General features: G+C 39.2%; 2 protein-coding genes across 3 annotated transcripts; both read right to left on the reverse strand.

Moving 5' to 3' along the window:
* Window positions 1-2: 2 nt before the first annotated feature.
* On the reverse strand, window positions 3-2,370 carry adra2a (adrenoceptor alpha 2A). The gene is made up of 2 exons (XM_034900270.1): window positions 2,074-2,370; window positions 3-1,887 (listed from the first exon to the last, which is right to left on the reverse strand). The coding sequence occupies exon 2, from the start codon at window positions 1,682-1,684 to the stop codon at window positions 455-457; it is 1,230 nt and encodes a 409-aa protein (XP_034756161.1). The 5' UTR covers window positions 1,685-1,887; window positions 2,074-2,370; the 3' UTR covers window positions 3-454.
* A 6,789-nt stretch (window positions 2,371-9,159) lies between these two features.
* On the reverse strand, window positions 9,160-25,184 carry shoc2 (SHOC2 leucine rich repeat scaffold protein). Of its 2 annotated transcripts, XM_034893964.1 has the most exons (10): window positions 25,102-25,128; window positions 20,964-21,051; window positions 19,714-20,772; window positions 19,058-19,195; window positions 18,833-18,963; window positions 18,388-18,576; window positions 17,315-17,437; window positions 16,804-16,941; window positions 14,877-14,994; window positions 9,160-13,880 (listed from the first exon to the last, which is right to left on the reverse strand). In XM_034893964.1, the coding sequence occupies exons 3-10, from the start codon at window positions 20,414-20,416 to the stop codon at window positions 13,672-13,674; spliced, it is 1,749 nt and encodes a 582-aa protein (XP_034749855.1). In that variant the 5' UTR covers window positions 20,417-20,772; window positions 20,964-21,051; window positions 25,102-25,128; the 3' UTR covers window positions 9,160-13,671. The 2 variants fall into 2 exon arrangements, with proteins under 2 accessions (XP_034749855.1, XP_034749846.1); XM_034893955.1 differs by lacking the exon at window positions 20,964-21,051 and having other exon boundaries at window positions 25,102-25,184.
* Window positions 25,185-26,107: the final 923 nt, after the last annotated feature.

The raw sequence follows: 26,107 nt of genomic DNA on the forward strand, positions 1-26,107 counted from the left end.
ATGGGTTTTATTCTGTGTTTGTTATCATCATAGTCATCATCATTATAACCATCATTCTCATAATAACCATCATAGTATCATACAAAATGGCACAATACTGTATCCATAACAGAAATAGAGACAAATATTCAGACAAACTGTCATAAAGTACAACACATATCATGACTTCACTATGTTTGTTTCATTTATAAAAATAAAAATAACATTTACAATAAAAACATGGTTTCACTGTGGTGTTCTGTTTAGGGTTAAACCTCTCTATGTGATCGCTGTTGAAGCTGTGGGTGGCAGATGTTCTGCAAAGATGATGCACGTAAAGCTCATCCCGGGAAAGCCTTTCCAAGCAGTTACAACTAGAGCGTACAAGCCAGTGACGTGTACAATGGTGTAGGTATTGTATAATTTATCTAAAATGTAGTAGCAAAAAAAAGTATGTACATGAAGACAGAGTCCATCATACATATCTTCTAGCGTCCTTCCTGCACAGTATCTTTTTGAAGGACCTTCTAAAGTCATTGTTAAAAATAGTGTAAATGATGGGGTTCAGCGCACTGTTGCAATAGCCAAACCAGAAGAAGAACTTAAACAGGGTGTCGGGCACTGGGCAGGACTCGCACAGCGTCTTCAGCATGTATGTAAAGAAAAAGGGAAACCAACAGATGACAAACACTCCAATGACCACAGCCAGGACAAAAGTGAAGCGTTTCTCCCGGTTCTGTCGGCCCTTCCAGCGACTGCCCTTGGTGCTCGTTGCCAGCTTTTCGTCGTCCCCCGGCTTGATTTGGCTCAGTTTGGTTTTCCCAGTGGCCGCTTTCTTTTTAATTGAGCAGGGATTGTTCACTTTGTGGTCGGAGGAGGACGACTCCTCAAGGTCCACCCCGTTGACTTCTTCCTTTTCCTTATCCGCTCCTCCTTCCCCTGCCACTCCCTCCTTCAACTCAATGTCCTGCTTGCCGTTCAGCTTCTCGTGGCAGCCATTCTCCTTCTGGTTGCCGGCAGCGACGGTGGCTGTCCTCTGCACCTCCTTCCGCTTCCTGTCTCCCAGTGGCGCCCGTGTTCTCTTTTTGGCGATCTGGTAGATCCGCACGTAGACCAGAACCATGATGAGGCAGGGGAGGAAGAAGGAGCCGATGCAGGAGGAGATGACGTACCACTTTTCAGTACTGATCTTACACACAGGGTCATCCAAGTTGTTTTCTTTCTCCATGGTGATTAGAGGAGGGAAGGAGATAACCGCAGCGATGACCCACACTATGAAGATGATGCACTTGATGCGTCGTGGTGTCCTCTTCAGGTTGTACTCAATGGCCTGTGTAATGGACCAGTAGCGGTCTAAGCTGATGGCACAGAGGTGGGCGATGGATGCGGTGCAGAAAAGAACATCAAGTGCCAGATATATCTCACACCACACCTCCCCAAAGTACCAATATCCCATAAGCTCATTGGCCAAGGAGAAAGGCATCACGAGGGTAGCCACCAAAATGTCCGCTGACGCCAGGGACACTAAGAATAAGTTCTGCGGAGCCCTCAGGGCCCGGCTTGTAAACACAGCTATGACCACCAGCACGTTGCCAAACACTATCAACAGGATCATGATCCCCACCAGCACAGTGAGCGGCAGGCAGATGCGGAGGCTGTAGGCCACATCTGGAAGAGTCTGGTTGGTCTTGTTGTCAAACCCCATTGGAGAAGAATGGCCCACTTCCTATGTGACTTCACCTGAGGTTAACAAATGGCATCACCAGCAAGGACAGAGCTATAGCTCACAGCAGGGCTGAGAAAGGAAGGAACTAAATCACTCCTCTGAGGCTTTCCCGGCTTTTTTCTCTTTCATCCTGTACGCTCCCAAAGGAGAAATGCTTCTTATTTATGAGGCTGTCAGTCCATCTGAAATTATGAGGCAAGATGAAGGAAATTCAGAATTATATATAGGCCTACATTTTTCAATCAATTACGAAACGTCTTTTATATCATATTAATTAGCTCCAGCATTAACCTATGTCTTATGTCTTTGACTTTTAACTGAATAAGTAAGTGAGAACAAATGCCATATAAAGTGCGAAATAATCTTACCCGGGGCAGAAAGCGGTGACACAACCTCTCCGGTGCCAGAGACGCACGGGCGTTAAAAAGGCTGTCAGTGGGTAACTTCTTTAAGCAGATCAATTGGAAGCAAAGAAGATCCATGGGGCGGATGAAGCGTAAAGTCCTTCCTCCTTGTCTCCTCTTTCTCCCCACACAATGATCCCTGTGCTGCATCTAGTGGTGCTCAGTCGCGGACCTAATAGAGCGCAAATCACGTTACCCCGGGCGCTGCCGCGTTGCTGTCAATGTGGAGTCTCTCTCCTCAGTGTTAACCAGTGCGCCACTCCCTCTCTTTATAGCCGGCACGCTGCAAAAAGTGTCCCGCTCGCTGTGAGCCACAGTGCGTCCACAGTGTCAACATGGATAGACATGTGGCCATCACAACATGCGACACCACAGTAATAACACTAGGAAGTGAAGGAATTACAAGAAAACACCCGGAGAAAAGAATTATCACGATCCAGAAAAAATACACTTATTTATTAATTATATTATTTATGTATACACACGTAGACAAAGGCCTACATTGGTAACATACAGGTACACGTGACGCCTGCAATGTGCTCCAAAACAATATGACATTAAATTCGTTTTTACACAAATACTTTTGGCTACAAATATACACATAAAACATTTACACTAACATGTAGGCTACAATACGAAGACGCCACATAATTATGATAATACAAATTCATATGAAAATGAATTGCCTTGTAGTAATTACTGGCCCTACCTCTTTCAAGTAGACATTTCAAAGATATTGTTTTGTTGTTATAATGGTTTGCATTAGAGTGCAATTTGATTTCAAATTTAAATAGATATACATAGGCAAAACGGAGTTACAGTGCAGTGCCCAAATAAATCAAATAAACTCAAATAAATAAATTAAAGTGCATTAGAGAAATTAATCATTTAAAAGCACAGAACTGCCAGGTTTTTATTTTATATATTACCAGGGGCAATTCTAGGATCAGACTGTAGGGGGGCTCAGCCCCTGATGAGAATGTGACATGGATCCAGAACCATGCAAATCCAACTCCGATTGGCAAAAACTAATTTCCTGTTAACCCTTTCCTTGACAGGGTTACAGGTGCATCGCATCAGTGACAGCGATACGGTATATTAAACCTGTTATAAGCCCTTTGAACCTGTAATTGTTTTTTTTAACAGACACGTTTGCAAAGTTTTTTTTAATTAATTCTTTTTTTATTATTATGATTTTTACGGGGCTTTGAATAAAAATAATAATAGTAAAGGATTTCTTATTTTTATTCAGGAATTCAACTATCTTTCTAGTTACCTGAAAATACAAATAAGAAATCATCACAATCAGGAACTCAAGTGTTAGTCTGTACAGTTGTGCTGTTGCTGATAGCATGCATGCAGCCTAGCGTCTAACCCCCCCCACACAAAATGTAAAGAGTAAACTACAGGACCTGTAGGGAGAGACATTTTTTGCAGTGCAGCTGCTGGACTCCGTTGCTACGCAGCAGACAGAGCCGCACCACGTGGATATCAACACAAGCGTTTTATTACTTTGTTCTAACTTAATTGATGTAGCCACCTTTTACACTTCATGTCCAACACACAAAGGAATCCCTCAACGCTGTCAGGAGCAGCAGACCTCACGCTGATTTATCGTCCTGTATTTGATAGATTAGCCCAAAGGAAACGTGGGAACAGGCACTATGGTATTTTGGGAGCAGTGATACAGGCAGGCTATCACTCATCTAACCGGTCTCCACCCTCCTACATACTTCTGCTCAATTTTCATCTTCATTCAGTATGTCGTCTGGGTTCGCAGTATATTCTATTTCCAATCAGCAAACAGAGGAAGTTTGAAAACAAAGACAGTGAGGTCACTGAGTTGCAGTAATATGTAGTATAAGTGTAGGTCTATTTAGAATGTAGTAAAAGGTAGTAGCCGTAATGGCGGCAGAGAAAGATGCAAGCTAAGGCATCCGGTCCGCTTTCTTTGTGTGATTTTAAACTCTGTTCGATTTATGGAGACTATGTTCAACTGCTCTTCAGATCTCTGTAGGGTAAATCCACATTGCTAGACTATCTGTCCAATCTGAGTTTTGCGGTTGCACGACTAAAACTTTTTGAATGTACACATATTCCACCAAAACAAAACAAGTTCCTTCCTTACACTGTGGCTCTGCCGGGTGGTTTATATTACCATTACTGGATGTGTGTTTGTTGAATTCATGCAACATTTGGAGCTCATTGAAACAACGCAAATATTTAACCTTACCTAACACCTGCATGAATTTGTTGATCCATGAAAAACAAACTCCATCTTATTTACTTTGTCCACATACATAAGGTGTGGTAAGTGGAGGCCGACATACAACAGTTTAAGTCTTAAAAATAAGTTTATTAAGCCACCACAGCACCAGCACACAAAACCTTTAAGTGTGTAGTTGATATTAAAAAAAAGGCCAAGTTCAAAGATGGGTGTGGTCTGAGCAAGGGCCTGAAAGTATAAAGCTCAAGAGTCCCGCCCCTCTTACGAGAGACTTTGGGTTCCTGAAGTAGATTTTCCATTCATTCTTCTCATTGACGTCTGGAAAAAAAGTCAAAGGTACAAGACTGTGTACATATTTTCATAATCAAACAAAGGAACTACTCATCCCATAAACCACCGTGCACCACTGGATAAAGACAACAAACATTTGTTTGGCTAACAGCTAATTCGGCTAACTGGTAGCCGAGACAGCATTTCATAACTTTAAAAGACCCTCAAAATAAAACCTGAAAAGAACCGTTAAAATATAGAGTATAAGAGCTGTTACGTCCGCTATAGGCTGCTTTTCCCAGTGTTTAGTTTGAGTTAATATTACTTTAGACTGAATCAAGCTGTCTGCTAGCGGTTATCCAAATGAGCTGTTAGCTAAACTAACGATAGCTTCCTGGTGGCAGAAGCGTGGGAACAGATCGTAATTTGTGCAGTGTTGTAAATCTTAGTAAAACAAGATTCTCATCTTGCGCACAGATCGGGTACCAACCACAGACAGTTGAAGAAAGGGACCAACAGATCTCGTTGCTCTGGAGGGAGAACAGTGAAGGATATTAGAAGCACTTATAGGCCTAAACAGCTAATGTAAGTCAAAACTGTCTGCATGCTTCTCCTGACAATACTGTGATTTGTGGACTATGTGACAGCAAGTTGCTTGGTGCTATTTTTACAAAAATGTCTGCTACGGAGCCACAAAGTGATGTATAAGGTAATGGGGCTTTTTACACAATGTTTTTTGTTTCTTTGGAATTGAACAATGGACAACTTAAGCTTTTATACGCTTCAGATGTAAAGTTATTTGCTGTTAAAGTGGCACTAAAATGAATGGCAGTCAATGGAATGCTAACGTAGTATTAAAATGGTGCCATAGGAGCTACGCTTCGTGGACGCCCTCTTACCCCCTTGGTACTGACAGCTCCCGTCCTCACCAGCATGAGTTCCACTAATCAGAGGCCTCACTGTGGGATTGTTCAGGATTGTGGGTAATGAAGTACTTATCCAAGACATTGCAAATAAAAGACATTTATCTCAAAACAACGTTGGTGCCCCATAAACTTTTGGCATCTATATGAGCATCTTACAACCGTTTAGTCAGCGGTTGTAATGTAGACCTATATGTCTACCATCAAAGGTTACATACTCCAATTGTCAATGGAGAAATTACATTTTATTTTTACTTCCAGAACCCACTGTGGGCGGGACGGTTGAGCTTTATAATAGTTAAAAATATGGAAGGGTTCATTTCCTCCACCCATGGCCTAAAGGCTGGTCTGATCCCATCGCAAGATGATCTAGTCTTTTTTTTAATTGGTTGGTTTCATTGAATGAAACCTAAATTAAAGCTTTACTGCTTAACTTTTTGTTAATAATGAAAGTCTGTTACATTAAATCGATTGCCAAATGAGTTGCTACAATGCTAATTAAGACTGTCATCCCCAAATAACTCTCTCTGTATTTCTTAGTATCACTGTGTTCAGAACTTTAAATGTCTATGGTTCGGAAGATTGTCGCGTCCGGTGTCTTTCCCGCGCAAAAGCTCGAGTGAAGAACATGACCTTTTCTGAAGAGTCCATCCTGTTTTTTCAATCCTCCGTGTCCTCCTTGCATATCAGCAACTGCTTTAGGTGGGGGCGCGTGCGCAATCACGGAAGGCAGTATCATGTGGTTAGTGACAGTGCCATTACTTAAAATTCCTCATGGGGGCGACATAAACTACACACTATAGCTTTAAATAAATATGAAATAAACCATCAATAAGTCTGAAAATGCATTCACATGTATTTATTTTTTAAAAGACAACGTAACACTTGCTAAAATGTAACAATTAGCTTAATATTTCCTACGGTTAAATGTTAGCCTACTAAATTCCTAAAACAGTTTGTGAACTAACATGTTAACTCATAATCAGGTTGGTTTGTAAACAACCAGTGGCAGCTATATGGTATTAAAGCAATGTTGACTGCTTTTGCAGGTTATCAATTTGGTTTTGAAATGACAACCACGAAAACTCACGCAGCTCCCTTTTAATGGACGTAAATTGATGGTTATTGTATGTGCGTCATTTCATCAAATCCTAAGAAATAGACATGTCTTCAGATTTAATCCATGATTCAACAATTTCTAAACTCCCCAGTTTTTCCCGGAACTGGAGCCCCATCTTACCACAGAAGCTCTGACTCAGACTATTTTATTTTTCACTCTCTCTCGGAAGGCTACTTGGAGTAGGACATTCCTGAAAAACTGTGGGAGAACGTGGTGTAGGCTACTGGACCCCCATCGCCCCCCCCCCCCTCCCTCTGTGCTGGACGTGGTGTCTATCCTGCTACTCACACATTTTGGTCCTGTCGTGGTCCAAACTCATATCTAACATGTCAGGGTGATTTGATATACTCTGCTCCAGGTGTTTATGTTTGCTGCTGATCTCTTTATTTGTGGATAAAGGATGGTCCTTAATTCTTGTCTGTTCATACAACATATTACGCACTTTGAATAATTGAAATACTAATACAACATTTATTTGAGCCACATTTATTTTTTATGTTTTTGGTCCATCTGGCCTCAATATTGTCTTTGATGTTAAGCTACATCTACTCCGATGTTTTTATTCAATCTCTGTTCAATTTCCAATACTCTGTCAGGCAGCACTGGCTTGATTACATTATTATTGATCACAGGAATTATGTAAATGAGTATTTTAAAAATAACTTCACTATATTAATGCTTTACTTTACACATCTTTACTATTATAAACCATTTTAAAGATGTTTCCTGGAAATAATTATGTAATTTGGTAATAACAGTAGCCTAGTGATAATGTCACTTTCTGGAACCTTCCTGGGGCATTATTAGAAAATTACAACCAGTCAAACAAAGTATTAGCCTACCTCCGATTCTTATACTTTATATCTTTCATTAGTAGGCTAGTGTAAAGGTTAAGTGTTTTCAAAATATGTAATCGACATGGATGTACACTTGTCGTAAGATACCCTAAAGGATTATTTGACATTCACTCGCCCAATAATTATCTGAGAAATGTGTGAGAGGCTTTTTGATGAATATTCACTTCTCCATCTGTTAGACCGTGCTCATATCGCCCTGATAACCCCTCTTCCCAGACTGGTAGGTAAAATAACAGCTGTTTTGGGGTAAACAGTCGTGGCTCTTGTTGATGTATGATTGGGTGCTGACAAAGCGCAATGATACAGTGACACCTGTCGTCTCTTACAAGAGCCCATTCCCAGGAGGACGACGACGTGGGAAAAATATATATATTTGCAAAGGTAGACAATTTAGAGGATGGGGAATTGGAGGTCAGTGCTCTCATGGTCTATTTAAACATACCTAACTTTGTTTTTGCCTACAGGTGATTTCACCATGAAGAGCCCCTTTGGATATAAAGACGAGGACAAACAGGTAAAGTTGGGAAATAATTCCGCGGTATTTAGAAATGATAACAGGCTTCATGTGACTTAAAGAAGTGACTTTTAGAGTGACATTTGCCCGTCGGCAAAGTTCTCAGTAAGGTGAGAAATGCAGGCAGCTGCAATCATTTGTGTATTTTAATTCACCAGCAGGGGGCGGTGTTGCACAGGAGCTTAAACACACACCACATGGATATTAAAACATATTAAATATAGCCGGGGTTCACTATCTTTGATTACAGGGTTGACAGATTGTGAAAAAGGCATAGCTGTTCATGATCTGTGAGCAGTTATGAAAAGAAAAAAAAATTCTGGGAGACAATGCACCTTAATACAACTTAGGCTACCATACACCTCTGTGGTTTTGGTTATGATATTAGAATGATCAATCTAAATGACAAAAGTTGCATGAATATGTAAAAATGCCACATACATACAACCAGACAGGACAGTTTACTTCTACTTGTAGACTAACTGAACATTAAACTAATGAATCCTAACCATATTTGTGCAGTATTTTCTGCATGTCTTTTGTTCTAACCTGTCCACGTGAAATAAATTCAGATATTAATAAAATGTTTGGGGGGCTGTGTATACAGTGACAGTAACATTGTACACCTCAGCAACTTTTAGACCTTTACGTTTCACACACTACACAGGAAGTCCCTTTGGAATTCTGTCAATGAGGACGATTTGTTGCAAAAGTGATGTAGCCTAAAAACTATTTTTTATTGTTACATCTGCCTACGTATTTCTTCTATAATAGAAATATGCAGACAGCAAGCTAAGAATTGCACTGGATTTTAACAAAAAGCTTTGATGATGATTTTTTTTTCATTCTGTCTACAAATGTCAGAAAACTTAAATAAGAATAAATAATCCAAAGACAAATCATTAAGTGATAAAATATATATATATTTTTTAAACTCTCATTAAATCTTTATATTTACTGCATCAACCTAACCAATTTTAAATCTCTCTCAAAACATGAATGGCCCTTGTGTACATGACGTTTTTTACATTAAGAAAATAAGCATGAACTGTTCTTTTGTATGTCAGTCAACTTGTCAATCTCATCGTGTGCTGTTTTCAGGGTTTAGTGAAACCGAAATATAGATACGCAACACATCATAAATTTGTAAATATGTATCGTTTTATAACAGTTAAAAAGATGTATGTACATACAGAGCATCACCAAACATGGTACTTTTCAATCAATTGCAAAGTAGTACTCTGCAACTAGTTGGTTTCAGGATAACCGTCTTACAACAGGGCGGCGTTGATTAAGTTTGTCATTTGCAACCAAGCACACACATTTTTTCTCTTTTTCATTTGCCAAATAATACTTAATAAAACAACAGAAAGATGCTTAGTAAAACTAATTGTGGTTGAATTCCTAGTCCCAATCCAAATCCCCGCTGCCAACACGCAGCTTTCTATGTACACAGGTAGAAACACCTCAGACTGGATCTTGGTCACTGTGGTTAGCAATGAAGACTCACATAGAGGTAGTCATGTCTGCATCTGCTCGCCCAGTCGTGACAATTGACCCAACAACTTTGCTTTCAACATCTGTTTAATCGGTGGACCCAGATCCCTTCACCGACCTTAAAGAAAGAAAATGGATTATCTGTCTTTGTTGATTAAATCAAACGGTCATAAAGGTTTTGCTTGGTGCCCAAGGCAGACAAGCAAATGTATGGACATACTAGAAATGTACCAGTAGTGGGTGTGTTTTGTGGGTGTGTGCAGGTGGGATTCACATAAGAGAATAAGCTGGTGGCTTCACATTAAAAGAGCCTTTCCACCAAAAGTGACTTGGTTTAATTACAAAAAGCAGACTTTTTTTTTTATAGTTAGGGGCTCTCAAGACGGAGAAAGTGTTCCTACCACATCCAGCTGAACCATCTAAAGTCATGCTTGTCTTTTCGGAAAACAGCTGCAACTTAATATGAAGAAAAAAAAGTATGCATTTGAAGTCACATCATTTTATTTGCCCTGATCTCGCAATCATATTACTCAAACATGATATGACTACTGTGAAAAACATGAAAAAAACAAACAAAAAAATATTTTCTTTCTGTGGAAAAAAAGCTCTGCCTTTGCAGAATAAAAATGCAAGTCAGTTTTGGTGGAATTCCCCTTTAATGCCAAAGACAAGTGAGACGCAAGCTAATGCACATCCACTTGGTAGCATAATGGCATTATCTTCCATCTTCCGTCTTTTTGTAAAAGTCTCATCACATTACAGATGTTGTAATACTGAGTCTACCGTAATGTCAGATTACTGTACAGAGTAAAAGGAAAAATAAGACAGAAAGAAACTAGACCCAAATTTACATTGTAACCACCAGTTGCTTGTCATCAAGTACAGTCAGTGGCCATAGACACAAGGAATAGCCAAACAAACACATAAAAAAGACCATTAAGGCTGCTTGTCAATGTAGATTAAGTAGGATAAGCATTGCCACACAATGCCTTGATACCCTTTGCAATATACAAAAAGGGAGCATTTGCAGATACACCAAATAGCCACTAATTCCAAGTCCTCTATGCAAAAACCGCCCGATTCTGACCCAAACAAATCATGTCATTATGTGTTCAACATGCTTGTTTCCTGTACAAAATAACCAGGCAAGAAATAGACAAGTTGTATGATCCAGAATAAAAAGCAAGAAGAGCTAAATGACTTTGAGTCTGCGATGCTCTCAACGGCCTAAAATCACAGACGATAGAAAAATAAACACCAATTTTACTCATTTTTAATCCAACAAGTCACACCTGTCTGCGTTCCTCTCTAAATGCTCTCCGGTAAATTAGCCCAGTTCAGATTCTGCCACACCCCCCACCATCCCCTGCGTCTTCATACACTGGCATCCTCAACCGTGCAAAATGGCACATGAATAAAGTAAAAACATTGAGACCGAATGTAAAAATGGGTCACAGCACTCTCGCTGCATACCTAATGCACATCTCACGTTTGAGTACTTGTTGAAGGCATTTTTCACACAAATTGTTTACAGCTAAAAGTAAATACACAAAAAAAAAAGAGAAACTTCCAAAGCTTTTATAGAAAACCCAGGAATGCAATGCCTCCGGTGTGTTGTTGAGCGTGAACACAGAAAGCCCTTTTTACATTTTTTTTGTGTTGTCTTTTTCCGACAGTCTTGTACTGTAACTGCGTTGAGCTCAAATATGCACCTTGTTGTGTTGTCTCATCGTTGTGTCCAAACAATTTGATCGGTGAGAAACCCACCGGGCCTGACGCCAGATGGAAAAGGTCAGCAGATCTGTCCCTCGTCAGGATTTCGAGTGTAGTCTGTATCAGTGTTGGGGGTGGGTCGTTCCCCCCCCCGTCCGTCCGTCTCGTACAGCATATGTTTCAGTGGAAAAAGCAGCGACAGGTTCTGCTGGTAAATTAGAAGCAGCGGCACATCGTTCCCCATGACCCGGCCCCACCCCGAGGTGAGCTGTGGCGCTCTCATCACACAGGCCTCCCGTGGTGGAGCGCCACCCACAGCCCACTAAAACACACCAAGCTGCTGCAAAACAAGTAGACCCATAGTTTCAATACATAACAGAATCATGATTGATTATAGAGAGGGGATGAAACACATTTCCAAAAAAATAAAAATTATAATTAAAACAATTTGTTTGGTTTGATTACCTTTTTGTTGGGATTTTTAATGTACAATCACTTGGAATAATACTAACTGAATGCACATTTCATCATTTAGTAAAAAGAAAACACTTAATGTGAAGTGATTTTAAAATAAACAATGCTGTTCTGAACTGCAATGAGACGTTTTGCTTGCAATGAAGAACAGATATGGGAATCTTAAAAGATCTCAAAGCCACCCGACCCTATCACAGTTCAAGAGAGCAAGTTCCTTTTAAGATTGACAGGATAAAACTTCCTCAAAGAAAGGTACTACTATATTCTGAGCCTGCTTCACTCAATATTTATATTTCATTGATACAAATTTACATAATAAACCATGTGTTTAAGAGATAAAATACTTTATGAAACAAAATGCCTCTATTCAAAATAACCAATGAGAGGCTACTGTGTGTTTTTTTTTCCCGTAATATAGAGGATGCCAATGTCTTTTTTATTTTAAAAGTGCATAAGAGCAGCAGCATTGCTGGGACAGTGTGGGACAAAAGAAGATATGAAGAAAAATGAAATCACAATTCTAAATCAAGGGAATATTTTTCCCACCATGTAATTAAGATTCTTAGGAGACCCTGTCAAAAATAGACCACTACAGAAATAATACGGATATTAACAAAAAAGGAAGTGTTACCTGTCAAGGTTTAATTATCAAACCTTTTTTTGACGCTCTAGCACACTCTCCACTTGCTCCAGAGACCCAGAGAACGTCTTTGTTTAAATGTGTGATATGTTGGTTAATGGTCAATCCAATGACAGCTATGCAGCCCAACACTGAAGATAATATCAAACCAGTAAACATAACTAAAAATTGCACTCAAGGCAACAACCAGGTTTTGAATAATATATATATAAAAAAATCTCATCATTTACCCCATCACCTTTTTTCAATACCTTGTCGTCACACAAAAGCAACATAGACGGGCGTCACATCACCACCCGAGTTGGAGAAAAGTCAGACTTCCTTAGTTGTTTTTTTTCCCCAAGCATGTATGATTGGCATTTTTCATATGTATACATTACTACCTTAATGTTTAACAACTGCTGCTGCTATTTGTTAAAAATATCTCCAATCACCGTATTTTGCAATTGATATCACTTGTTTAAACAGATTAATGCAACATCAAAAGGAAAAAGAAAGAAAAAAAAAAAGAGAATAAACTTAAGTAAAAACAGCAGTAATAAAAAATTATTGAAATAATTTATATCTTTGTATTCTCATGGAAAATGTTGTTTAGAAATGAACCACTGGATCACTCTAAACATAGGCACAGTTTTTAAAAATAAACAAATGATAAAAAAAAATTACAAACACGCCATCATTAGACCTTTGTTCTCCACGGTCAAGAAGCAGTTAGCATAAGTTATCTTGAGCGATGGTGATGTAAAAAAAAAAAAAAATAGTGACTATCAAAAGAAAATATAACAAGATGACAAAGTTAAAATTACAGCAGCAGCAGTAAATGTGAAGTTCCAAAGACTTGTTTTGTTTGTTTTTGCATACAATTGTATCCTTGCTCACATAATAGATGCTTGTAATTACTGTAAATACATTGGCAATGGGAGCACGGTTTATATGGTTAAAAGACTTGCCCCTTAGCTCACAGTTACTCAATATATAGAACTTCATATATCTTCAGTTTTGGCAAAGAGACGGAAATATTTCCCTCTTGTATGATTCGGAATGAAACATGAGTGGGGATGGCTGGGGTCTTAAAATGATCGTGATGAACTCTGGAGTAACACAGAAGTCAAGTCTCAGACGATTCACCTCGTTTCTGCCCAAGGATGGCAAAAGAAACATTTTCATCTTCCCCCTCCTCCTCCTTGTAATTACCCCCAGACGCTGATTGTGGCCAGTCTGTTTTCTTTACAGTGTATGATACACATAATGGGGCAGGCAGGTGAAAGTGTGCAGAGCAAGTGGAGGGTTTGGAGGTAAGAAGGACTGGGATTGAGCTTCTCTTGGCTCAGACCATGGCACGGTATGGTCCCTGCATCTTGAGGAACTGGATGATGAAGGAGGGGCCTCCCGCGACAATCTGGGGCGGCAGGTGGCTGAGGGGACAGTTCTCGATGCTCATGATGGACAGCTTGCTGCACAGGGCCAGCTCGAACGGGAGGCTGTGCAGGTTGGGGTTGTCATTGAGGTACAGTTCCTCCAAGTTCTCCAGTGTACCTGAGGACAGACATCAATTACTGTTAGCCAAGGCATGTACTCAAACTGATGCGGTCATCCAGGGACAAAAGGGTCTGAAATCAACAAACTCCGAGCAATACAGGTCAATACAATATGATTGTGATCATCACCACTCTTGAAGGCAAGGCAAGGCAAGGCAGCTTTATTTGTATAGCATTTGTTGAAGCAATATTTCCTTTGTTTTTAATAATTTGAGATGTGATTCTAAACATAAGATTTGAAAAGGTTACAGTACAAATAGTAATAATGTTTTTTAATTTGAAAAGAAATGTGGAAGAAAATGCTCATTACATTTCTAAGACCCAAAGTGATGTCTCCAAATTCCTTGTTTTATCTGACCAAGCCCCCAAAGTATTTAATTTACCATCATATATGACAAAGAACAGCAGAACAGTCTCACAATTCAATTCTGGGTCCAGTGTAGAGACTCTAAATATACACCCACCTTTAGCTTCTTCCTCCACTCATTTTAATCTCTAGCTTAACTACTAAGCTTAACTTCTGAGATCAGCAATGCTGACCTAATCACTGGGAGGAAGAATCAGAGGCGGGACACACCGATAAGCTCTTAAATCCTAGTGGTTAAGTTTAGCTTTCATCAAGAAAACAATGTTACACTTCAAATTAAAAAACACAACAACAAAAAACACAACTAGTTCATAAAATTAGATTTTCAAAAAGTGCCACCAACTCCTTTAATATTGTTGATGAAAATAATGAGTTTGTGGATTATGCTAAACATATTAGAGTTTAGCTTAAGTTGTATAAAGATAAGATTTATTATATTTAAGATTGTGGTTGGGTGTTTTTGTTCCACTCGTTTATGGACACTTTTCAGCTACAATAGAGCATCCCAGGATCAGCTCTGGTTCCCCACCATCACTGAAGGCCTTCAAGTAGTAAAGAAAACCCCTGAACAGAATAGAGGTGCATGTTATTGATCTAAGTATTTGGGGGTTTTAAGGAAGTACTTACCAATCTCCTCTGGAAGGTGTTGCAGCAGGTTCTCCCCCAAACCAAGATGAGTCAGGTTGGTGAGGTGGCCGATGCCTCTGGGTAACGTGGTCAGCTGATTATTTGTCAACACCAATTTCTAAACGGTTATTGAAAGGAGAATTGCATTCATCAATCGCAAAGGATACATTACAATCACAACATTTATAACCCAGTTATAACCAACACCATTACCTCAGAGACCAAATGTGGATGATTATCTAGTGGGTAGACAGCATGTTCACTAACCTGTACCTTAAAAAAATGTAAAATAATTTGTATATAACCAAGGATTTGCCTCTCAATGTTTAAGTTTGCTGGAATGACATTACTTTAGTTTGAGTATGTTTGACCTAATTAATTTAATTAAATGAATGGCCGTGGCTGGCAAAAACATGCCCATCCGTATTTAGGATACGTTTTTATTTCTACAATCAATTTGCACATTAAATAAGGAAAAAAACAATACTTTCATCCTCTCATGCTTGACGGACCTGCACTTTTTGCGTTACAATGTAAGTAAATTATTTACCATTTCACCAAATTATTTTAATATTTGTCTTAATCCTTTTACCAACTACACATTCATTGCTCTGTGTTCTTACTTTAATGCACCATAGAGTGACATTTCTTATTCCGTTGTGTGTACTTACAATTAGGGCTGTACGATATTGTGTTTTAGCATTGACATCGTGATGTGTGCATGCGCGATAGTCACATCGCAGGACGTTGTGATGTTGACGCTAATCCTTTTTTTAATGCTGGTTAGAAAAGTAAACTTTCACCGTTCTCCTTTTACATGATTATTACCGTCCGACCATTCCCCTTTACGACAGGTAGCCATATGGGCAACGTATGTGTGTTATGTTAATCCGACGGGGTTTATGTTAATGGGAAGTGAGGCTCTCCGTGTGCAGAAAAGTACTGTAGGGTACTGTAGGCCGTAGCTGCCGCTGCCAGCGATGCACAGTTTTCAATGGGTATTCAGTGAATCTACAGTAGTCAGTGTTTTATGTCCGCTGCAAATACGAATCACACTGTCTCCCGGCCATTTTCCCCCACAAAAAAGCTGCTACCAGCCGGGCTAAAGCTAATAGTTAGCCTAAAGAAACAAGGGGGCCGTCCATCCCAACCAACATTACAGTTCGGAGCTGCGACACTGGAAAGGTAACACTAATCTACACCAGAAGTCTTTGTCTGATCTAACGTAATTGTTACACTGATTTAATTGTTCTTGGATACACAGAGTTTATTGCTAGTGCGCGTGACATGCCGGTCTGATCAATTTATCAAACAAGCTAGTCGACCAAAACCTGACATTTCGAGGAAGCAACATGCTGTCAGTGAGTTTGAAACATTGACTGTTTAAAATAGGTTTTAAAGTGGTACCAAGCACTGCATCGCTCTCCCTGCTCTTCATCGAGGCCTTACGTTTACAGGCTCGTGGTGATACACAATGTGCTATAGGTGCCCAAACATTTTTTTGTAATGGTTCATGTGTGCAATAAAGATTACACATTGTGAGAATAAAATTGTGGCAGAACATCATGATATCAATTCTAAGCTCAAAAATTGTGATTCATATTTTTCCCAGAATTGTGCAAGTCTACTTTAGAGCAAGAAAATAAGCCATAGTATATTAAAAGGAAGAATCTACCTTTATTTACAGCAACATTTGAGGCATGTATTGCCATCTGTTGCCAAAATCTGATTTCTTTTTTTTTTACAGAGCCATGAACTGAAAATGAGCCTTAGCAAAAGCATTTTAAAGCAAGAAGCAGCAGCTTAGATTCTAATAGCTATTTTTACCCATAGGAACAGATACAAATCAGATACTACAACATTCTGTAAAAACCATTAACAAAGAGCCTCAACATAATGGAGAGAAGAGCACTTCTGGAAAACGTACCTGTAAATCTTTAAGATACGCAATTTCATTGGGTAGAGATTCCAACTTGTTTTCCTCTAAGTCAAGTTCGCGTAGCTTTCTCAAATTCCCAATACCATGGGGTAACTTCTTGAGAAGATTATTGGACAATATTAACACCTGTGGAGATAATGGAAACATTTTTTGACACTCTTGCATCATGGCACAACCAATAAAGCAACCAGTCTTGACATAAAATCAACACATTTTTCTTAAATGATGTCGAGTGAAACCAAGAAAAATGTAAAAACAAAGTATACTACTCACAATCATTCATATTCAGTGTTACTTTATAAGCCGCCAAAACATTTTTGTAGTGTCTGTGCAGTAGTTATGCATTTTTGACCAAACGCAATCCCGTGACTAAGAGCACCAATAGTCAACACTACAATATCATTGCAGTATTGATAGAGGTATTTGTATATAAATACAGTGATATTTGATTTTCTACATATTGCCAAGCCCTACGACTATGCGTGAATGCAAGACTCACCTCCAGAGAGACTAAACCACAGACATCCTCTGGGATCTTTGTCAGCTGATTGGTGGCCAGGTTAAGCTCGACCATGCTGGTCCATGTGCCAAAGTCCAACGGCAGAGATGTTAACTGGTTGTCCTAAAGAAGACAATGGTATACCTTTATTAGCAAAATAACAATTCAGAGGGTCAGCGGAAGGACAATGCTGTTCAGAGAAAGAGTAAACTAGTGCACTGTGCCAGTGTTACCTGGCACCAGGAAATTATGTTTCCAGTGGAGGTCCAAACTACATCCAGTATGGACGTACACTGGGTAACATGTTGAAGACTTTTAATGATACATGCCTAGCTTAGGGCCAATACAGCTGAGATAATGTATAAGCAAATAGGCATTTTTTTGATGCATTTCCACTCTACGGTGCTGAATTAAAGTGGCACTGGTATTTAAAATACACCATGAGACGTAATACACCATGTAAATGCAGTAATTTATTTCAGGTTTTCCTGCACTACTTCTTCTCACTATGAAGAACAGATTCTCACCCTGGCATAAAAAACGTCACGCTAAAAAAAAGTATGCACAACCTGGCTTCTTTAAAATAATGAAAGATGCATTATTTGACCTTTAATTATACACACACCTTTACAGTACCAGCTCAGTTGTGTTATAAATTAAGCCAAGTCAACAGTACACAATGCTAAAGAACTAGAAGACAGCGGATTTACATTCTACATTTCCCACTATGTATGTTTAAGATTTTAAAACTTTTTTTGTTTGTTTCTGACACAGTATAGCTCAGGTATAATTTTATCTCATGTTTTACAGGACTTTTTTTTTTACATTTTGCAGCAGGAAATTCACAGGTGTATAAAAAATTATTATAATGGCTGAAACACAAATGTGTGCCGTCTAGTCATTAAAGACTTGTGATGCCTTGATCACACCTCACTTTGGCAAAAGTAAAAGATTCAAGCAGACAAAATTAAGACGGCATTGGTTCATGATTGTTTTTACTCAGTTTAAAAATTTAAATACAGCCGGCTTGAGAAATTATTTCAATCATTTTAAAAACAAGCATGCATACACACCTTCATGTTAAGCTTGCTTAACACTTTGGCTCTGGAGAAGATACCAAAGGGGATCTTGTTGATGCGGTTGTGCTCCATGTTGAGGGAGTAGATGGTGGAGAACTGGGATGGTCCACCCACAGGGTACGACTGGAAGCAGTTCCTCGCCAGTGTTAGACTGGTCAGGTTAACCAAACTTGACAGTAGGCCCTGTATGGATGCACGAGTGGACTTCAGTTATACACAAGAATTTAAGATGTTAAGCTCTATGTAAACAACAGTCATTATAGACGCTCCAACATGAATTTGTTGTTTGTTAATTTGTGTTTGCATTTACAAGAGCATTGCAGGAAACAGTTGATGTTGGTATAATACAAATTAAGACTGCAAGTGATGATTATTATTATTTTTTGTTATTATGTAGTAATGATGTTTTAAATTACATTCTATTTTTGCTTCCACTTACCTCTGGCAACACTGAAATGTTGTTGTTTTCAAGATTTAGCTCCTCCAGTTCTCGACATGTGGCTAATGATCTGGGGATGGCTGACAATCTATTGTATCGCAGACCTAAACGGTTTATGCTTGCCAGGTTGCCTACAATGACAAAAAAACATATATAAGTAAACTTATTTTACCATTATCATTATGCAATAACGTTGGCTTTGAGTTGTAAAATACACTTAATCACCTATAGTCTCTGGGAGGTCCAAGAGCTCATTGTGCTGCAAGTCGAGGTTGGTAATCTGTGTGCAATTCCCAATCTCTCTCGGTAGGTGTTCCAACTGGTTATGGGCAACATCCAGAGTTATGAGGTTGCATAGCTCCCCTACAAAAAGATGCACAACAAATTCAGATATTTAGTTAATTCACTTTCATTAACCCATCCACAGTACTGAAGACATCCATTCATTTATCTCATTCTTCACAACATCAGGATTCCATTGGTGCTTAGCTTACAATAAATAACCAAGTGTTTGAGCCACTACTCTCACTTATAGTACAATAAGACACTAATTGTACGGGATACAATGAGCAGCTGGATTCACCACTTCAATAATTTGGCATGGTTTTTAACAGTAAGTGTATTACTGCTGGAGCTGAAGAAGGGTGCGTACTCAATAACCATTAGTGCTAGGGCCCAGCATAGTATAAGAATGTCTTACTGAACCGAATAAGATGTGCACAATGTATTATGAGCACAAGATAAGCTGCACTGGAAATGAATGCTATAAACCTATTGGTAACTGACTACCTCCCAAAATTACTTGATTTCTCATAGCCACTAGGCAAAAAAACTTGCCATAATTAAAAGAAATGATACGGTGTTTACACATTTTTGCTCACCTATCTCTGCGGGCAGCTGTTTAATTTTGTTCTCACGAATGCTGAGCATAGTGAGCTTGGATAAGTTTCGGATGTCCTTCTCCACAGTTGTAATGCGGTTGAAGCGCAGGTACAGCGTGGTCAGAGATGTCAGCCGGTAGACAACAGCCGGTATCTCTCTCAGCTTGTTGTGCCGGAGGTCGAGCATTCGAAGCTTCTTAAGAGAGTCCAGGGAGTCAGGCAAACTGGTCAGGGAGTTTTCACTCAGGGCCAAAGTGACCAGACCTGATAGGCAACCCACCTCCGCCGGCAGGCTCTGCAGCTTGTTGCTGTACAAGTAGAGTTCAGCCAGCTGCGTCAACTCCTTTATGGAGGTGGGCAGCATGTGAATGGACCTTTTAGAAAGGTCCAGTCTCATTGAGTTCTCCTCCCGACACTTGTTGAGCTCTTTGATCACCTCGGCATTGCTGGACTTCTTGCGTGTACCTGGTGCCGGGTTTGGCCGCTTTATTGTATTGTCAACAGAGAAGGCAACACCCGGTGTTGAGCTGCTGGTGTCCTTCTTTCCTTCTTTGGCGTCTTTCCCTTTGGTCTTCGTTTCTTTGCCACCATCCTTTACTAAGCCGGCTAGAGCCTTGGCCTCCTTTTCCCTTTCTTTCCCCGCTGGACCACCTTTGGGGTCCTTTTCTTTCAGGTCTTTTTCTTTGCCTAAAGTACTACTCATGTCGACGTTATCGGGCCTCCTGCAAAGTTGCTCATGGGAGTCTTTCTTGTCAGGTTACTTATTCAGGAAAAAACAGACACAGATAGCCGTGGAGGCTTTTAAAGAAAACATCCCTATACAGGCCCATGTATTTATGATTATCCTTGAAATAAAGGCCTTGTGATCCAAAGGTTTTTGGGATACTATTGATACTTTGTTAAAATGCCATGGGAGAAAAAACCCTTTGAAGTAGCTGGACTGTGGCACCCATAGGCCACATGCTTAAGTGTTTGAACTGCATACAATCCCAGGGCCTTCGGCTATAAGTTCAGGCGGCAAAGGTCATCAAGTTGTTTTTTAATCCCTCGATGGATTTGCTGTTGAGAAAAGAGAAATACATTTTGTTTACATTAACAATTTCATTTTTACACTTTCACACAATGTCTTCCTGAGGCTCATCCTTTTTTGTTTTCTGACAATTTACAGAGAGAAACAGACTGATCGGGTCCAAAAGGAACAAAACTAATTTTCATCAGGATTTTGTGTCCTCATGCATTCAAATACTTACATTTTCTACTCAAAGAAGACATTTCTTGCCACAATTTATAGTAAACAAAAGTCTTCTCGTGGGGGACACAGATCAGAATATGCTCCCACTGTTGGAGAGAGAAGAGGAAATTAGGAAGAAAATGCAAATAAATTGCCTATACTGCATTAGATTCCCTCAAATAAACACTGATTGATAAACATCATGACATTTTGCAGGTGAACCACTGAAGGCTGTTTTATAATGCTATGAGGCTAATGCTAGTAATGTTAATGCTAAACAAAAGCTTTGTCGGTTTCCCCTTTTGTTGCACACGCCATACATCACGACCAAACGTTAGCGATTGGTTATGAACAGATCCAATAGTTTTAATCATCAACAGGGTACCTGCCTTCAAGGAAGTTAACACTTGTCCATGGACAGTGACCAGACTCTCTGTACAAAAGATCTGACCAAGGTGGGAAATCTGTAGCAGGAAAAATTAACCCTCTCCTTGATTTCATGTTGTTGAAAGGAGTACCAAGAAATGAGTCGGGGAAAATGCAACGCTACCAAGCCACGGCCGAGAGACATGCGTCGCCACAATGTGTAGTTACATTTTTCGAGAGGTGAATAATTTGGATCGATACCCAGCCCTGTGAACCACACTTCTAAATAACCGCTGTTAGTGGAAAACCTTTTCATGTCATTACAAAAAAAAAGTCTAAAAGAGAGGCTTTCCAAGCCGTCCTGCCACAACAAGTACACACAGCCACTCCTCTCTCAACAAATTTTATGCGATATGGGACACTAGAACAATAAACCTTAGAATAAAGAAATATTACAAATATTAACTAACATTTGAACTAATTTTAAGTTGAGTCTGCTGTGAGCTAAGGGTGCAATGTAGGAAGAAATTCACAAATACATTAAAATTAGCAATAATACGCTGACAATATTCTTCCATTTTTATGAGGCATGGAAATCTGTTGAATGTACTGATCATAACCATAACCTCACAGCAACTTACTCCTACGAAACAAACATGGTCCCTTGGGTGTTGACAATACGGTAAATCTATGGCCTCACCTAAACATACATTTAGCTATTTAGCCTTCTCCAATGAAGCCTATAACAAACAATCACACTGAAGATTAACGTTTCAAAGACACCAAGACAAAACTCCACTCTCTGGATCTTGCATGACAAACTGAGCAAAAATGTCTATGGAGGCCCGTCTCTGTTTAGTCTCTGATGCTATCCTCTGTGACTGTGTAAAGCTCTCCTGCACTAGTACAAGCTAAGCTGTAGCAAAAAGAGAGGCAGGTTTGGCTCAGGATCAGAGATAAGTGAAAAGGTTAGGACTGCTGAGAGTAATCTTTAGAAGTGGCCTTCAAAGCATGAAGTCCCCACAACAACAGGTCATATGACCTTTTTGGTAAAAGCAATAGCAGTACCCCTAATATGACAGAATGCTTGAGTTGTAGGTTCGGTAAATAAAAAAGGGTATCCATTGCTCTTTCAGGTGAGCATAAATGAGAGGGTGAATCACTGCAATTGGCATACAAGTGTAGAAAATAATGATCAACATTAAATGAGAATAAGCAGGCCAGCCCAACTGCTGGGGCCATCTAACCCAAACAACTTCCTTTTATGGTTGTACTCTCTATGTCCCTGTTCTTGTACATAATACTTTATGGTTTATAACAAGCCACATGTTAACATTATCTGTATAAAGTCATCTCTCTATTTAAAGACTAAAGAGGTTTTCGGCTTAAACCTTAAAACAAAGACCAAACAAGACCAGAAAAAAAGTTTAACATTCAATTCAGAAAGTTCATTTCCTAGTTAATTTTACTAATTGTAATGAAATTTATGACAATCATATACCTTTTTGGTAAAGAAATCAAGCTTAGTAACCCATGGAGGAGCTCTTGTTTATGTCTTTGCCAGGTCATGAGAAAAAATATTAACCAAACCAGGCATACATACATAAGACAGTGCCCACTTGTTTTGCATGAATGTAATGACTGAATAACCTAAACAGTCTAACCATAAGGGAGGGGATATGTAGACATGGAAACAACCGGTTAGCTGTGCAGAAAACGGCAGAATAACAAGGCGGCCATTGGCCATACAATTAAATGTTTTTTGATCAGAAAACTGCCCTATTGATGGATGCTCTGTTGAAAAAAAAACATTGGACAATGTCAATTCAACAGGCAAGTGCTAGGACAAGACTTGCATGTTATGAGTTAATGCTACTCATTTAGTTGAAATACATGAGGTTCAGCTCATATACAGCTTTAGAGAAATGCATGTACTTCCAACACTACACAACCCCACCATAAAGTGATACAACACAATTGGACTTCATGCCACTTGCAACCCACATAGAGACTGATGACCTTTCCATTAAGAATATATTGGGCCTATCTGACAATTTTAGTGCATTTAGGCCTAAGCCGTACTGTCTACTGTTCTCGTGCTTTTGGTTGTTCATTTCAATGTCTTTTTGATTAAATAAGAAATGCACCAGTGTAGGGCAATCAAAGAATACAATGAAGCAAACGTAAAAAACTGAAGTCATATGAAATGACAAAATGCAGTACCGATTTGGAGTCAGGAAATATATTAAACCCCAGATCCTGTGTTGACAGTAAGCTACTACTGAAGTATAAAAAATTACAAACCAGCAATAACCTGTTCTGTCAGCGACAATTGTTAGTCGTTTATTATCGAGGTGAATGGCAAACCAGGAGGTGAGGTGGCAGCTATCAGCTACTGTTACTACACAGCATTCCACAGGACGCAGCTAGCTTGATGGCTACATGTGCCAATGACAAATCCTTGGAAACGGATTACTGGTAAACGGTAACAGTTCGCGATGTCAAATCGCATTTTGAGATTAATTAATTTACATAATATGGACACCTACGGAAAAAAACCCTAGGGTTGGTGCCACTGTTTGATCATCAGAATAGGATTTATTGCCAAGTACCTTACCACTTACAAGGAATTTGCCTTGGGGATTGGTTCATGCTGCATACAGAAACGTATTAAAAAGGAAATAAACAATAAAGCAAAGTACTGCAGGAGAAAAGAACATAAATATAGAATATTACAACAACAAAAAATAGGTTAAAGACACAATAATCTTGCAAATATGTAAAAGGCTGTCATGTGTTGTGCAGGATGTGCAAAAACGTTTAGGCATTGTGCAAAAGTTCTGGATATATGTGTGGAATGATGAGACAATAATACCTTGACGCCAACAGTAGTAATGCTAAATGTTACGGTATGGCTGTTGACCTAACATCCACTCACGTAGGCTAAAAATATCTAATGTTAGCTAAACCAGCCTTGAAAGTAACTTGGAGAAAATACCTACAATACATGTATCTTGTGACCAATCTTTAAAAATATAGAAGATTCACTGGATAAGCCTACTTAAAGGACTGACAACAAGGCAGGAAATAAAAGCAGCTAAGCTAAACGTCAACAGCAAACGTCAGTTGTTGCCAGACTGCTAACGTCAGCTAGCGAGCAAGTTAGCCCACCAGCTAACAGTATTTTAGCAAGAGATATTGTTAGTCAAAAGAAACAAAGTATCAGTACGGCCAATATGAATTAATAAAAGGAAGGCTATTACTACGCGTATAGGAAGGTGCACATGTGTGGAGGCTTTCGCTGGCAAAATTACCAACATCCAGCGGTTAGCTTCATCTCAAGCAGAGCTACCTAAGTGTAGGCCCGAGCAGAGCGGCTGTCGGACGCGGACCGACGACCCGTCCGCCTTGAGTTCGACCGAGAGGGGAAATCTCTGCTGCAGCCAGCTAAGCGGGAGGCAGGTACCCAAAGAGAACAGCCGGTGAAGGTAGCTGATATCGCGGCAGAGCGGCCACTTAAAGCACACAATGTGCGAACTAACTGTAACACAGTGTATAAGACCCTTCCTTGTATTGAATATTAGCCGTGGAAAAAAGAAAACACAAAAACAGCGGCCATTCCGAAGCTGAACAAAAGAGTGCGTTCGTACTCACCACCGCAAAATGACACTTTAATGCTACACAAGCCGTAACAAGAGGCCGACAAGTGTATTATCTTTGGAGGTATGCGTCATCGTGCTGTGGGGGTAAAACATCCACTGTTAATGAGATAATATAGCTGACTGTTTTACCTTCAGAGGTGTGACTCCGCCATCCTTGCTGCTTCCTCCTCTTTTCCTACACTGCTTCTGCTCAATGCTCCCCTCCCTCCCCTGCCACCAAACTGCGTCATTCGCACGCCTTACCAATGTTATCACGAGACTTTGAAATACAATCAAATATTCCGTATTAGTCTTAATTTACATATATATCTTAGAAGTAAACATTTTTTTGTATGAAATAGTTTAGCAATAATAATAATAATAATAATAATAATAATAATAATAATAATAATAATAATAATAATAATAATAATTTGTGTATACCATTCCCAAGAAATTACAGTTACCCTGTTAAAAATCGTACATCTACCCATCCCTAACTATACGAATATGTAAATATGTTTAATTTGAAAATTAGAACTGCTGGACACAAAACTCCATTCTTAGTGTATGTGTCTAGGGGTTTCAGTTTCCTCATCACTTGGGTAAATTTAATATTTTACCACGATTGGTGGAAAATGGGCGTATTGAGATAAAGTTATTCTTTTAAAGGGTTTCTAATTATTTTGAGATACTAAGTCAACATTTTTAAACGTGGGTTGTTATTTTGAGATACTAAGTCATTATTTTAAGATCCTATATCATTATTTTGTGAAACGTTCTAATTCTAATGGCTTACATGATCTTTTTTTTCACCACATTGGCTGAAATGGGCTTCAATAGTCGTAACTAGTAAAGGGAAGCTGTCAAATAAGAGTACAATATTTCCCTCTGAAATGCAGTGGGATAGAATAATAAAGTAGCATTAATCAAAGTAAAGAACAAACATACTATATTCACCTCAAAAACATTCATACATTCATTATGTAAATCTCTTAACTAAACAAATTAAAAATTAAAATACAATCATTATCACGATTTTAAGTTGTGTTGTGAGAGCCGCCTGTTGATCGATCTCATACATAGACCGTTAATATAAATGGACAGAGCATGAGTGACGTCACCCATTGGTTTGTGGAGATCAGAAATGAGTCGT

This window comes from Etheostoma cragini, chromosome 2 (assembly GCF_013103735.1).
Source record: "Etheostoma cragini isolate CJK2018 chromosome 2, CSU_Ecrag_1.0, whole genome shotgun sequence".
Lineage (NCBI taxonomy): Eukaryota > Metazoa > Chordata > Actinopteri > Perciformes > Percidae > Etheostoma > Etheostoma cragini.